Genomic DNA, 15,933 nt, shown 5'->3' on the forward strand with positions numbered 1-15,933 from the left:
CTGTCAGAGCTACAAGGTAATTGACAGTTAACTCTTGCCAGGTCTTATTTGCACTTAGGAATAACAAGCTTGAGAGGGCAAGACTCTCTGGACTGAATGGCTACAGGCTTCATTTCCGGTGTTTCTGTCTAGCTTGTGAGACACCTGATGATGGATGAATGCCACTTTGTAAATTTGAATCCAGGTGCACACTATGCTGGAGATGCACAGAGGCTTTGAGGAAAGAGGAAAAGGGAGGTGGTGCCTCGAAGGAGTTGAAATGAGAGAGGGCATCTGGCAACTCCTTTTCAGGCTCCAAGTGCCTAAATATCTTTCCTGATGTGAGGCAGTTTTGGGAAATTGTGTGAAAGCAGACAGGTAATTTGAGTGCTCATTGCTCTGCAAAAACCACAGGTTGTGGAGTGAGGAGTGAAAATACCACCAACAAAAGTGGGCTTCTGCTTTCTATTTGTGCTCAGAGAGAGGTAACAAAGTAACATCCTAATGACCACAGAGTAGCTTGGGCCCCAGAAGAGTGTAAGCCCCTTCAGGACATCTCTTTTAGAAATCTTGTCATGAATGAAACACTAACAAACTGGTGTGAATCCCATTCTTTCTTGCACTCATGTGTCGATTCAAGCAACTCATATGTGTTAGGCATTGTGTTAGCATTGGACAGAATTGACACATATTATTACACATATTATCTAATAAGAAGTGTCCTACTAGGAACTGAGAAATTCATGGTGAGTGTGATAGAAATGGCCCATAATAGAGGTCAGAGTGCATATGTGAAGGCAGGTTACTAAATAAACCATAGATGACAAAACGGAAGTGCTCTGCCAGAAAACTATAGTGTGCTGTGGGAGCGCAAAGGCGGCATACTTTTTAATATATATATATTAAGTTTTAATTTGTAGTTATAATGCAATCACATTAAAAATACCAAAAGGTAAATAGAGACAGCAAGCTGAAGAACACTATATGTAATACTGTCTTATTTTTTAATGTTAAAGACACCATAGAGGTTTTATTTCCAGCTCCTTCTCAGAGGAAGCTGTTGTCATTTAGTTGGCTTACATCTTTCCTGTTCATTTCTTTATACTTTATCATGTGCACATGTATCTATAAACTTTTTCTTCCCATCTTTTTCTGTTTTCTGTTAGATTGATAAAGTTTCTCCATCGCCCATTTTTTTCTTGGATGCTTTGGAATCTCTGGATTCTATTAGTTAACCTTAATTGTGACAAGTATATTCTATCAGTCAGGATTCAGTCAGGGAGCTGAGACATGAGTGCTATGGCTGGATATAAACATTTTGACTCATTTTTTTGCCCTTATAAGTGGGAGCTTATCCACACTCTCCTTATGCCCATACATTCCCCCATGCACACACAAGTACACCAATATGTTTAAATTACACCAGCAATAACCAGTGTGTCTTTTACCATAATCCTGCTTTCCACATGTTGGATATTGTGCACTAGTTGAATCTTGGGAAAGGAGAATCGAAGCCATGTTTTTTCTGGAGACCTTGCATGGTGACTAGGGTACTGCAGGGCTTTGCTTATTCACATATTATCCAGGATGTTTGAAGGTAGACCAGGTTGTGGGCTACAAATTTTTGGTAGTATCCCTTTGGAGTCAAAAGCTAACTCTTATCCTGGAGGAGCCCTGGGTAGTATTCTGTGAGGGAGCAGAATTCTGAGTATTTATTCATTCTTTCAGTAACATGCTCTGGACACATGCATGAGCCAGGCACTTTGTTGATGATTAGAATGCAAAGATGAAGACAAAAATGAATACAACATGTCCATGATCACAGTCAATGGGAAAAGGTAGACTCTCAAACAGTTACTATATACTGTGCAGTGTCAGTGGTCTAGTCAGAGGCATGTAAAGAGACCAAGAAAGCACAGAAAAGAGATCAAGAAATTCCACCTTGGGAAGCTGAGGCTGGCATCACAGAGTGGCCAGCATGGCAAAGGTAATACTGACAGCCAAAGATAGAATTTTCTCTGCATTGGACTCCCAGTGCTTTTGAGGAAAGTAGCACTACTTAGAAGCAGTTATCGGGGCCAGGTAGCAGCAGGATGGGCCCGACCATGTGCAGAGTAAAGCTAAACTGCCCCTGATACAGCAAGACGGTTTAACTGGGAAGGGCTCAGCTGTGAGTGGGATATATCTGGGCCTTCGTGTGGAGTGTCAGTAATGGCTGGGAACATGTCTGAGGAAAGAACAAACAGCAGGGAGGCCTGGGAGTAAGAACCCAGCTCTAAGGATGGGCTTTAGGAACAGGATTAACTCTCTTAAAGGAATAGAGTTAAATTGTGTGCCCAGAAAAGTTGGGATAGGTGATAAGATAGGTTGCTATTATGGGTTGAATTATGTCCTCCCCAAAAAAGATATGTTGAAGTCCTAAGCCCCAGGACCTCAGAATGTGACCTTATTTGGAAATAGGATCTTTATAGAGGTAATTAGTTAAGATGAGATCATACTGGAGTAGGGCGGGATCCTAATCAATGTGATTGGTGTCTTTATAAGAAGATAGCCATGGGAAGACACAGAGAGACAAAGGGAATGTCATGTGAAGACAAAGGCAGAGGTTGTAGTGATGCGGCCACAAGAAAGAGGCAAAGATTTGATGTGGCCACAAATCAAGGCCACCAGCCACTAGGAGCTATAAGGGTTGTATTGTCCCTTAGAGCCTTCAAAGGAAGTGTAGCCCTGCCAACATCTTGATTTCAGACTTCTGGTCTCTAGAACTGTGAGAGAATAAGTTTCTATTGTTTTAAGGCCAACCAGTTAGTGCTAATTTGTTACTGCAGCCACAGAAAACTAATATAGATAGCTAAAATAAAAGAAAAAAAAAGTGTTGGCAAGGATGTGTGGAAATTGAAATCCTCATTAATTGCTGGTGGGAATGTAAAATGGTGCAGCTCCTTTGGACAGCAGTTTGATAATTCCTTACAGTGTTAAATGGAGTTACCATATGACCCAGCAATCTCAGTTAGGCATAAATTCAAGATAAGTGAATACATACGTCCACATAAACACTTGTACATGATTGTTCATAACATTACTATTCATAATAGCTCAAATGTGGAAACAACCTAAATGCTCATTAACTAATGACTAGGTAGACAATATGTAGTGTATCCATACAATGGAATATTACTCAGCAATAAAAAAGGAATGAATGATATAAGCTACAACATGGATGAACCTTGAAAACATTATGCTAAGTGAAAGAACCCAGTTACAAAGACCACATATTGTATGATTTCATTCAGATGAAACGTCCAAAGTGGGCAAATCTGTAGAGACCCAAGTGGATTAATGGTTGCCTGGGTTTAAGGGGAAGGGAGATGGGAGTGACTGCTAGGGGCTACAAGATTTCTTTTTACAGTAATGACAGTGTACTAAAATTAGATAGTGGTGATAGATCCACAATTCTAGAAACCACTGGGTTTTACACATTAAAATGGTTAATTTTATTGTTCCCAAGACAGAGACCTTGGCAGAGAAGGAAGCTATCCCTTCCTTTCTTCATTCATTCAGTATACCTTTGTGGAGTGTCTATATTGTGCTAGAACATCCTCTTCTAATCTCTGAGGATACAGCTGTTAACCAGACAACTGGCTTATTGCTTGGAATTTACATTCCACTGACAATAAGGGGGAAAAAAGGAACACTATCAAATGTCAGGTCATGTGTAGGCAACCATTTGATCATCACCGCCCCAGACATGGAGGTAGTGTACAAAGTCGTGTGACCACCAACAGTTTGGTGGATAGTATTCTGCACCCTGGCCTCATGTTCTGTTTAGCTCCTCTTGCTTTTTCTTTTCTCCCGTATTTCATACTGTCTAAGCAAAAACCTGGAAAGAGGACCACGAAAGCATCATTTTTATTTCTAACTCTGTTTTCTGAGTCTGGTGTAATTAAGGATGCCATGGAGTAGTCCTATCCTCACACTTTTGTAGTCCTGCAATTAATTCAGACTTTTGAACAAGGGAGTATCCAAATGTTGGAGAAACCTCTGTTCCTCCACCTAATCCAGTGTTACAGTGGTTTCTCCTTTGTTATGGGGATACTTTTTCACACATCATTAAGAGACTCCCTTTTTAAAGGATTGCCGTGGAATATGTTCCCAGACTCCCACACCAAACTAGGAGAAGTTTCTAGAGAGGATGGGAGGTGGGAGGGAAGGTCAGTTGGTGAAGAATGGGCATCATCTGCCTGAACAGAGAATTTGCTGCCTTCTCGCAGTTCCTTCCATTGCTGGGATTTGTTACAATCGCCATCCCCATTTGAGAAAGTCTGACAACCCTTTTCAGGTTTTTCTTCCAGTGATTAGTGGTTGTGCAGTTTGATGAGCCACTCTTGCTTCTGTTTGTAGATGAGGTACAGCATATTCAGGCTGAGAAAAACAATAAGGGCACGATGGAGGCTGCCTCACTTTTTCTTAAGTTCCTATTGGAGCTCCAGGAAGAAGGCTGGTTCCGTGGCTTTTTGGATGCCCTTGTTCATGCAGGTTAGTTCATTCTTCTTACTCATGAATCAGAGGATATTATTTGACTGTTTCAGAATGCTGTAAAAGTGAAATGCTATTAATTTTGAGCTATCCTCATGTGTCTCATGTCTCTTAAAGATTATTTTCAGTCACATAATATAATTGCCTACCTGAAATAGCCAAAGGAATCTGCAGAGAGATTATTGGGAGAGTTTAACAAGTTCATTGGATATAAGATTAGTATACAAAAGTTAGTTGCATTTCTGCACCATACCCAAAAATAAACTCAGAATGGATTAAAAAACTTAAATATAAGACCAGAAGCCATAAAATTCCTAGAAGAAAACATAGGCAGTAATATCTTTGACATCAGTCATAGAAACATTTTTCTAGATTTATCTCCTTTGGCAAGGGAAATAAAAGCAAAATTAAACTATTGGAACTACACCAAATAAAAAGCTTTTGCCCAGCAAAGGAAACCATCAACAAAACAAAACAACCTGCTGAATGGGAGAAAATATTTGCAAATGACATCTCCAATAAGGGGTTAATATCCAAAATACATAAAGAACTTCTGCAATTCAACACCAAAAAATCAAGCGATCTGATTAAAAAATTGGCAGAAGACATGAACAGACATTTCTCCTAAGAAGACATACAGATGGCCAACAGACACATAGAAAGATACTCAACATCACTAATCATCAGGGAAATGCAAATCAGAACCACAGTGAGATACTGAGATATCACAATGATATATCACCTCACACCTGTCAGAATGGCCAACACAACTAATAAGTGTTGGTGAGGATGTGGAGAAAAAAGAACCCTCGTGCACTGTTGGTGGGAATGCAAACTGCTACAGCCACTGTGGAAAACAGTATGGAGGTTTCCCAAATATTAAAAGTAGAATTACCATATGATCCACTATTGGGTATTTACCCAAAGAGAACGAAAATACTAATTCAATGGGATGCAGGCGCCTCTATGTTTATTGCAATATTATTTACAAAAGCCAAGATATGGAAGCAACCAAAATGTCCATCCATAGATGAATGAATAAAGATGTGGTATATATACAATGGGATATTACTCAGCCATAAAAAAAAAAGAACGAAATCTTGCCATTTGCAACAACATGGATGGATCTAGAGGGTATAATGCTAAGTGAAATAAGTCAGTCAGAGAAAGATAAAGACCATATGATTTCACTTATATGGGGAATTTAAGAAACAAAGTGAACAAAATAAAAAAGAGACAAATTAAAAATAGACTCCTAGATATAGGGACAAATTGGTGGTTGCCAGAAGGGAAGTAGGTAGGGAGGTGGGTGAAACAGATAAAGGAGATAAAGAGTACATTTATCATATTAAGCACTGAGTAATGTATAGAATTGTTGAAGCATTATGTTACACACCTGAAACTAATAAAACACTGTATATTAATTATACTGTAATAAAAATAAAGCACAAAAATTAGCTGCATTTCTAGCCACTGGAAGCAAATAGAAAATGTAGTCCAAAATGAATATCACTTAGAATACTTACAAAAGTTGTGATATATTTAGGAAAAATGTAGCAAAAGATGTGTAAAGTCCAAATGGAGAAAATGATAAAATGTTATTGAAAGATATTAAAGAAGTCCTATCTAAGTGGAGATATATACCCATGCACATGGAGAGAAAGACTTGATACCATAAAAATATCTGCTCTTTCAACACTGATTTTTGTATTCAATACAATTTTAATAAAAATCCTACATGCTTTTTCATGTGCTTGACAAATTTCTAAATGATTTTAAAATGTAAATGGAAGAATTATGATCCAAGAATAGTCAGGACATTCCTGAAGAAGAAGACTTAAGTAGGCTGGGGTTTCCCCTTCTAAATAGCAAGATTTATGCTAGGCATTGAGACAGCGTAACGTTAGTCCTGGCATCGACCAACTGACCAGTGAAATAGAATAGAGAGTCTTCAATTAAACTCATATATTTATGAAAACCTGATATATTTGAGATCACTGGGAAAGGAGGATCATTAGGAACAGAGGGGCTTTTAATAAGTTGCAGTGGGCCATTATAAACAGGATAATGTTAAAAACCAAACAAACCCTAAATTACATATCCATGTAAAATAAATTTGTATTCCTTAGCTCATTCCATTCACACATACACACAAAATGAATTCATAAGAATTAAAGACTTAATTCTAAAAGGCAAAATTTTAACAATTTTAGAAAAGAATATAGAATAATATTTTATGACCTTGGGGTATGGCAGGATTTATGAAACAAACATTAAAGCATTATCCATAAAAGACAAATTGATATATTTGATGACATTAAAATTAAAAACATCTGTTTGTCAAACACAAAAGAAAGTGAAAAAACAGGCACAAACTGGGAGAGGATCTTTGCAAAATATATAATCACCAAAAAGATTAATATCTAGAATATATTAAAAAGGCTTTAAAATCATTTTGGAAAAGAAAACATCTACAGGGCAAAAGTGTGAACTGACATTATAAAGAAAAGGGAGTAAGAAAGGTTGATAAACATATGAAAAGATTCTCAGCCCAAATAGCAATTAGGGAATTGTGAATTAGGAACTCAATGAGATAGCATTTTATTAACTACTAGATAGCAAAACTTAGGAAGTCCAACAATGCTAAGGCTTGAAGAGGATATTTAATCATGGGAAATCTTAAGTGTCACTATACAGAGTGTAAATTAATGCAATTATTTTGAAAAACAATTTGGCATCATCTAATATAGTTCAACTCTCTTGTATCCACCTGTCCAACAGTTTCACTCTTTTTTTATTATGTTATGTTAGTCACCATACATTACATCATTAGTTTTTGATGTAGTGTTCCATGATTCATTGTTTGCGTATACCACCCGGTGCTCCATGCAATATGTGCCCTCCTTAATACCCATCACCAGGCTAGCCCCTCCCCCCACCCCCTCCCCTCTAGAACCCTCAGTTTGTTTCTCAGAGTCCATAGTCTCTCATGGTTCGTCTCCCCCTCCAATTTCCCCCCCTTCATTCTTCCCCTCCTGCTAGCTGCTGCTGCTTCTTTTTTTTTTTTTTTAACATATAATGTATTATTTGTTTCAGAGGTACAGGTCTGTGATTCAACAGTCTTGCACAATTCACAGCGCTCACCATAGCACATACCCTCCCCAATGTCTGTCACCCAGCCACCCCATCCCTCCCACCCCCCACCACTCCAGCAACCCTCAGTTTCCAAGTTTCACTCTTAAGTATGTACCCTAGAAAAACTCTTGCACATATATTGCAGCATACACATACAAGAGTGTTCATAGAATAATTGTAATAACAAAAGCAAGCAAGCAACCAAACAAAACTGGAAGCAACCCAGTGTCCTTCAAAAAGAAAATGGATGATAAAATTCTACAATAGTCACATGATGGGTCCACTGTACTGCAGTGAAAATGTATGAACACGGCTACAGACAACACAGCTGAAGCTTTGAGATGTAATATTAAACTTTTTAAAAAGCAGAGAAAAGTACATTTAGTAGGATGTAATTATGAAGTTCCAAACAAGCCAAACTAAACATGTATTGTTTTTTTAAAGCCTTTATTTTTTTTAAAAAAATTTTTAGATGCTTTGTTTATTTGAAAGAGAGAGAGTGCACATACACACATGAGCAGGGGGAAGGGGCAGAGGCAGAGGGAGAAGCAGACTCCCTGCTGAGCAGGGAGCCCCATGTGGGCCTCAATCCCAGGACCCTGGGATCATGACCTGAGCAGAAAGCAGATGCTTAACTGACTGAGTCATCCACGCACCCCTAAGCATACATTGTTGAAGGAATCAAGCGTATGCCATGCAACTATTCAAAAAAATGAAGGGAGTGATACATCAAATACAGGATGGTAGTCTCTTTGCAGGGAGGTGAAAAGGTGGGGAAAAAGAAGGTACACTCCCACAAAAGTACTGGGAAATTCTAGTTAAGTTGGGTAGTGGGTTCCCATGTGTTCATTTTGTTGTTAGGCTCTTTATAGCCAAATGAAAAGAATGTGGGCTGTATAGTCAGACAAATCTGGTGATTTTATTTGAGAAACTTAGATTGAAGCATTCTTGAATTATTACAGTTGGAAATATTTTTTTTTCTCCTCATATTTCCCATTATACTTAATATTCTTTTCTGGGAGTAATGTAGAAGGTTAAGTTCCTAAGGGGCAGGAATTAAGACTTATATTTCCTTTTGCCCACTTTGCTACTTTGCACTGGGAAGATAATAATTTCATGATGATTTGACTCACTGGAAGACAAGTCAGAGGTTGTAGGTGAGGTCCATGGGGCACTTGGAACTAAGACCAAATGTAAGACTTCACATTATCCTAAGCACTTTTTCCTAAGAGATGAAAAACTTTGTTAGAGGACCTAAAATGTTGGGTGCCTATAATAAATATTGAGTTTTCTTTTTGAAAGATCATTAATTATTGAGGTGATTTACAGATATCTTTTGAGTTCTCTTACTATACATTCAAACATGATTCCTATGATAACAATCTTAAAATATCTTTTAGTTGGTTTCATAAAAGCCCCCATTTTCTTCTTTCTTTCCAGGTTATTCTGGACTTCATGAAGCCATTGAAACTTGGGATTTCCAAAAAATTGAAAGTCTAGAGGAGTATAGAATACTTTTAAAGCGTTTACAACCAGAATTTAAAACCACAGTTAATCCAAAAGAAATCCTTCCTAAAATATCTGAATGTTTAATTAGTCAGGAATGTGAAGAAATTATACAGGTAATTTAATTAATTTATTTAGCAAAATTAATTATAATTAATTTAATATAAAATACTAAATTGGGGGGAGGTAATTTGAACATGGGAAATGTCTTCTGTTTTCTTCACTGATTTAGACCTGAGAAAGATCATTGAAATCCACAAAAGTCCTCAAATCTAAGGCATAATTACCTAGAATAGTATTTTTAGTTGTGAATTGAATAATTTTTAGTGTCACGAGTTTTTTTCAGGTTTGCCCTATTTTCAGTTAAAATTATAATTACTTTTGTGAATAATGTTTTATGCAAATTTTAAGTTGAACACTTTAGCAAATAAAAAGAACAAAAGCTATAGACTCTCATGGTTGAGCATTCAGGCTCTGCACACAAATCTTGTTAGAATCCTAGTTCAGCCATTTACTAGTAGTATGATCTTAGGCAAGTTAGTTTCTCTAAACCTATTTCTTCACGTAAAATGGAAATAATAATAGTACCTTATTAACATGATATTTTTAGAGGGATTAAATGAGATAATATATGTAAAGTGCTTACATATGCCTGGCACATAATAATAAGTGCTCAATAAATTTTAGTTATGATGAATAATAAAAATCACATAGGTCCCATTATCCTGAAAAAATATTTGTTAATATTTTGTTATATTCTTCCAAATATCTCTCCATGCCAATATACCCATATTTTGAATGGTTGTCAAATGGATTGTTTCCTAATATTGCTGAGGATGATACATATAAGGTCTCAGAGGATGTGAAAACACCTGGCTTGACATAGCAATGCCATGTATAAAGACAAAGACAAAGGAAAGGGTGTCTTAAAAGACACTGTGTTGGTTGGGGCAAAAATGGTCATGAATAAGACCTATTGAACCATAGTATACAATTATTTTAAGTCAGGTAGTGCTTGAATTGATATTTCTTCAATAAAAACTCATAAAAGGAAAACTTTTAAAATGATTGATCAACTGCAGTTGTCTTGCTTAGGTTTGTTCCAACAAGGGGCTGATGGCAGGTGCGGAGAAAATGGTTGAATGCCTTCTCAGATCAGACAAGGAAAACTGGCCCAAAACTTTGGAACTTGCTTTGGAGATAGACGAGAACAAGTTCAGTCAACTGTGGATTGTGGACAAAGGTAGGATATTCCAGGGAAGAGCTCTGAAAGGTTGGGAGGGTCTGAAAACATGTTCTACCTTTCTCATAGTTCTACTTAGGGCCTCTTTCATTCCTACCTGTCTTTCACTCACTGTCAGAGGCATTTTGCCCTTCAGAGACCCATGGCTACATCTCTAGTGAGAGAGCAGCATGAAATTGAGTTCTGGGAAGCAAGTGGCTACTTGCCTACAGAAGTAATTTGGTTGTGTGTAACCCCTAAAATGGACCAGGGCAAACTGCTCTCATCCAGAATTAACCCATCTGGTCCAAAGGATTTGGGGAAGGCAGAATCTGAGCTCACTCTCTGGGTTTAGATTATCAGAGAAATAGCTTTAAAATTCTAGAGTGAAAGGTTCAAACTCCAGGACTTGCCCCGTTTTCAGAGTAGAATCATAATAGACATAGCCTACTTCTCTTGCCTGAGCCATCAGGAACTAAGCCAGAACAGGATTGAAAAAGGAGTATCTGTGCCATCATGTGATTTCCTGAAGCTAACCTCTGCTCAGAGCATTGTTTTAAAGTCTGAGTTTGGTAAATCAACTGCCTGGTCTTCGCTTGTCCTAGGCTTCTTTACATCACAAGTTGTTCTAGAAAATGTCTATATAAATACCCATCTGATTTCTTAGGTTAAGTCAGGAATGGAAGCCATAAATGTCTGGTAAGTGGTGCTTCTCTTCTTTACTGTCTGTGAGAATCACCTGGGGATTTTGTTAAAATGCAGATTCTGACTTAGTAGGGACACAGCCTGCATTTCTAACAAGCTCTGGAAGTTGCTGGCCCATGTTCCACACTTTGAATAATAAAGTCCTAAATGACATTGAAGTTCAGACTCCAAATTGAGACATCACACTCAAAAAGATTCTTTTCATTGTTTTAGAAGGTGAAAGGGAGTGGTTGTGAGAAATTTTAATGGAGCTGAAAATTTTAGGATTATGACCTCTTTGTAGGACTTGTGCTATCAAGACAATCATCAGATTAAATCAAGATTCTAAGATGCTTTTTGGTCTCATACAGATGCAAAAAATGCTGAATCGAAAGTTCTTGAGGATGATGAAATAGAAACTTCTGACATACAGATTTTCTACAAGGAAGAACCAGAATGCCAGAATCTTAGTCAGAACTTATCTCCACCTTCAGGTACCCAGCATTGTTCTTTTCCATAATGGTATTCTTTGGGTATTTTGTGTGGGGACATGGCCTGCAGTGCCCAAAGCCATAGTGTTATGAAAGGGTTTTAAAGGAAAAGTAAGAAAAGATCATTTATCTTTTTTAAAGAAAAGATAATTTATATTAAAATAGATACTTTTTCTATAATGAAAACATATTATTCTCTCTCTTCCAAAGCTATTGTCAGCCTCTTTTATTTTCTTTTGTCACTAAGAACATATGTGCATGTCTGCATTGAAAATGCACATAGGGTCCTCCCAGAAACTTAGTGTCTATGAAATCTAAAATCAGCTCTGCTCTCTAAAGAAACACTAATATTTATGAGTCACTTGCTCACTTTCCTTTTACTATCCCAGGGCTGCAGTGTAAGTTGATGAAGTTTGTGCACTGCACAAATGTACCCAGCTGAGCTTGAGTGAGGACTGAGATCCTGCCTGTGCTATTTGCCAAACAGTGCACAGAGGGGCTGTATCCTTCCAGAAGGTCTCCTTTTTCTAATTTCACACAAAGGCACTGTATAACTTAGTTATAAGGCCCACCTTGTCTTTCTAGAAGCATGTTTTCATGAGGGGACCAGAAAGTTGCATAATGAGCCACAGTAAAAAGTTTTTTACAAAAGAACATCAGGGAAGACATTCTGATTAATACTGGGTAGTGTGAGAAGAAAGGTGTGATTTGGGGATAACACCACAAGAAGATTTACAGATTACTTCTGCAACCAAATGATACAAATTTTCTTGTCATTTCAGAGTAAAATCACTGAATGTAAATTGCTTTAATTTTTTCTGACATGTAAGGGACTTTAGTGAACTCACTTAACCTTTTAAGTTCCTTTTCTTTAAAATAGGTTGGAGTCAATAGATGACTTCTAAGGTCTTTTCTAGCAGTAACATTCTATATGCTTATCTGTTGTGGAAAAAAAGCCTCTGGTTATTTTTGAAACTTCTGGTCCTATTGAGAGAAGATACCATGGGAGAGCCTGCAGAATTATAAAGCATGGTTGCTCTTCAATAAGAGATTGCTCTGGGAATTCGTTGTTTATAGTTTGTTGCTTTTCAGAGATCTAGGAGGGATTTGTTGTTTTGTTCCATATAGCATTTCCTTTTAACCAGTGGCCATCTGTCTTGCCCTGAATTAGGCCATTCTTGCTTTAGTTTCTCCTTACTAGACTTCCAAGGTTATTTAAGAAAGAAATCTTTGTGGCTTTTTCAAAGGATTCTTGCCATTGGGACTTTGTCACTGAGGGAGAATTTTGTACTTCACATCAGCGCTGAGGCTGGAATGGTTAACAAGAGTCAAGGATTCTAAATTTTCTTAAATGAGGCCCTTTTTTGCTAAAGTCAGAATTCCTGTCTATTTGATGACAGATAGTTCTTTCCTTGATTCCTCAGAGCTGTAACTACTTGGTAATTTTGTTCCTTTTGTATTACATAAGCCCCTCCTACTTGCACCCCACTGAAGCCAAGAAATTACCAACTAGAGCTCGCTTTGCCTGCTAAGGAAGGAAAAAACACAATAATATGTGCTCCTACTGGTAAGTTGATTGCCACTACTTACATGGTTTGTTTCTGTTTGCTTCCTTTTTTTTCTTGTATTGAATACTGGGACAAAATGGACAAGTTTCCATTTTTTCCTTGTTCCATATATCTTTTGAGAAAACTTTCCCATTAATATAGTCTCCAGGTATTTTAAGGAACCTGAGGAAGGAAAGAAAAATGCCCTGTTTTAGCTTGCTTTATGCCTTGACTATTTTATTTGCATGTTACCTAGGAAGTAACTTGATATTTTTCTGTCCTGGTATAAATTCTGTCGACATTCCTAGTTTATTAGTTGGTGCAGTGGTTTTAGGGGAGCCAAAAATAATTACCTTTCTATAGAAATATTTTAGTATAATATCAATTACATGTTTTCTTTTTCTTTGTATGTTAAAAGGTTGTGGAAAAACCTTTATTTCCCTTCTTATATGTGAACATCATCTTAAAAAATTTCCACAAGGACAAAAGGGGAAGGTTGTCTTTTTTGCTATTCAACTCCCAGTGTATGAACAGCAGAAATCCGTGTTCTCCAAATATTTTGAAAAACTTGGGTAGGTATAACAGTTGGTCCCATTTCTTTTTCTCTAGCTTCATGTAACTGGTGTGTATTCAGCTTAGTTTAATTTTGGAAAGCTAGGATTCAAAAATTTATAATAGATTTAGCTTTTATATAATCTAGATGTAATTAATTTTTCATGGATGCAAGTCTGTTTTGTTAGGTATGCTTGAAATCCTAAACTCCTTTGGTTAGCTCTTGCAGAGTAAGTAAATGACTTGAGATCAGTTTTACATTTAAATGACACATTTAACTTTTTAATGATTTTATAACTTCTTTAATATTACTCTTCCCTTTAAGTACTATTTTCTTTCTTAAGACTTGAAGGAATTAACATACTCTACTAGCAGTTACAGCTGGCTTGCAGCTATTGACCATTTACTATGTGTATGGCTCTGTGCTAAGCACTTGTCTCCCATATATTCCTTTTGGAGTTAGGGAGAACTTAATCAGTTAATGCTCTGACCTAGTGTTTCATGTCTTTATGGTTCCTCATTCACATCATGGTTGGTAATAGGGAATTTCTGTCATTTCCCAGGTACAAAGTTGCAGGTGTTTCTGGAGCAACATCTGAGAATATCTTAGTGGAACAGATTGTTGAGAACAATGACATCATCATTATAACTCCACAGATTCTTGTGAATAACCTTAGAAATGGGACTATTCCATCACTCTCTGTCTTTACTTTGATGATATTTGATGAATGTCACAACACTGGTAAACACCATCCTTACAATATGATCATGTTTAATTATCTAGATCAGAAACTTGGAGATTCTTCAGACCCACTGCCTCAGGTATTTCCAGAGTTGGGTGGATTCCTCAGAAGAGCTATAACCTTCTTAAATCCTATTTGCTTACTCTACTGACCACATTGAGGATGGTCTTCTCAGGTCCTAAGTCCATATTGTATAGTTCATTGATTAATTTTTATTTGTTCATTCACTTATTCACTTAACAAATATGCATTAGGTGCCCCCCTGTGTTATCCACTGTGGCTAGGCACTGGGGATACAAATATAAAAAGACATAAATCTCAAACAGTTGAAGTTTCATGGGGAGCCAGACATGTAAGAATTGTGTCATAATATATGGTGATGGCACACTATGGAAATGGGTACGGTGTAGTCAGAACAGAAGTGAAAACTCGTAAGTGTGCTGTGAAAGTAAGACAAAACCTAACAGAAGTTAAGTAAAAAGTAACAAGAATGTACAAGGTAGATAACTGGATGGTTTTCAGGAAGCGCTACTGTGTGTCCAGAGGCACAGAGGTATGAGAGAGCGTGGTGTGCCCAAGAGTCCTGAAGGTCTTCCATATCATTTGAGTGTAAAATGTGAAGTGGTAAATAGCAATAGGTGAGGCAGAGTGGGATAGAGGGAATGATCGATAGAACAAGATGCTAGGAGAGACCAGAGGGTACGGGATAAGTAGGCAGGAATGTGCGTTAGTAGAGGAGAGCAGATGGGACACCATTTTTGGTGTCATCAGAGGTGAGGGTGTGAGAAGAGTCGAGAGAGAGAGTAGTTCTTAGATGGGGACAGGAAAGGTAGGGAATCCCTGGCATTTAATCTCTCTTTTCTCCTATTTGTAGGAGAGGTAGACAGATTATTTGCTGAGAATAATCAAGATAGGAATGGGGACAGAGCTCAAGATACATGGAGAGAATTTGAAATGAGAGCGAGAACTAAGAGGAATATATAGAAGAATTTCTTGGTTACATTAAGGATCCAGATGAGGTTGGAAACCCTGAATTTATAGTATACCAATATCACAGTACCTAAAGATCTCTAGCCCTAATAACTACCTGTTTAGGAAGCATAGGTTAGAAGAAATTCAGTATGGGGGCGCCTGGGTGGCTCAGTTGGTTAAGCGACTGCCTTCGGCTCAGGTCATGATCCTGGAGTCCCTGGATCGAGTCCCGCATCGGGCTCCCTGCTCGGCAGGGAGTCTGCTTCTCCCTCTGACCCTCCCCCCCTCTCATGTGCTCTCTCTCATTCTCTCTCTCTCAAATAAATAAATAAAATCTTTAAAAAAAAAAAAAAAAAAAAGAAGAAATTCAGTATGGTACCCATAGACAAAATTCAGTAGCAATCACATTTCTTACAGCTTTTTCTTCTAGAAAAAAAATTGGTGGTTGATTAGATTCCTTGCTAATGAGTCAATTATTCAGTATTTACTGAGTGGCTATTCAAGGAAGACATAAATTATTAGGTGACCATTAAGCTAATTTTTTTTTTTTTTTTGCAAATGTTATC

The 15,933-nt window shown here is 37.4% G+C and overlaps 1 protein-coding gene across 1 annotated transcript in view; it reads left to right on the forward strand.

Moving 5' to 3' along the window:
- Positions 1-15,933, forward strand: part of DDX58 (DExD/H-box helicase 58) — a 36,250-nt gene that overhangs the window by 684 nt on the left and 19,633 nt on the right. The window contains exons 2-8 of the mRNA XM_032396750.1: positions 4,381-4,515; positions 9,091-9,272; positions 10,252-10,399; positions 11,434-11,556; positions 13,022-13,120; positions 13,519-13,672; positions 14,216-14,474. Coding sequence (XP_032252641.1) covers positions 4,381-4,515; positions 9,091-9,272; positions 10,252-10,399; positions 11,434-11,556; positions 13,022-13,120; positions 13,519-13,672; positions 14,216-14,474 — 1,100 coding nt within the window. The remainder of the gene's footprint in view (positions 1-4,380; positions 4,516-9,090; positions 9,273-10,251; positions 10,400-11,433; positions 11,557-13,021; positions 13,121-13,518; positions 13,673-14,215; positions 14,475-15,933) is intronic.

This window comes from Phoca vitulina, unplaced genomic scaffold, assembly GCF_004348235.1.
Source record: "Phoca vitulina isolate PV1807 unplaced genomic scaffold, GSC_HSeal_1.0 scaffold94, whole genome shotgun sequence".
In the NCBI taxonomy this organism is placed as follows: Eukaryota; Metazoa; Chordata; class Mammalia; order Carnivora; family Phocidae; genus Phoca; species Phoca vitulina.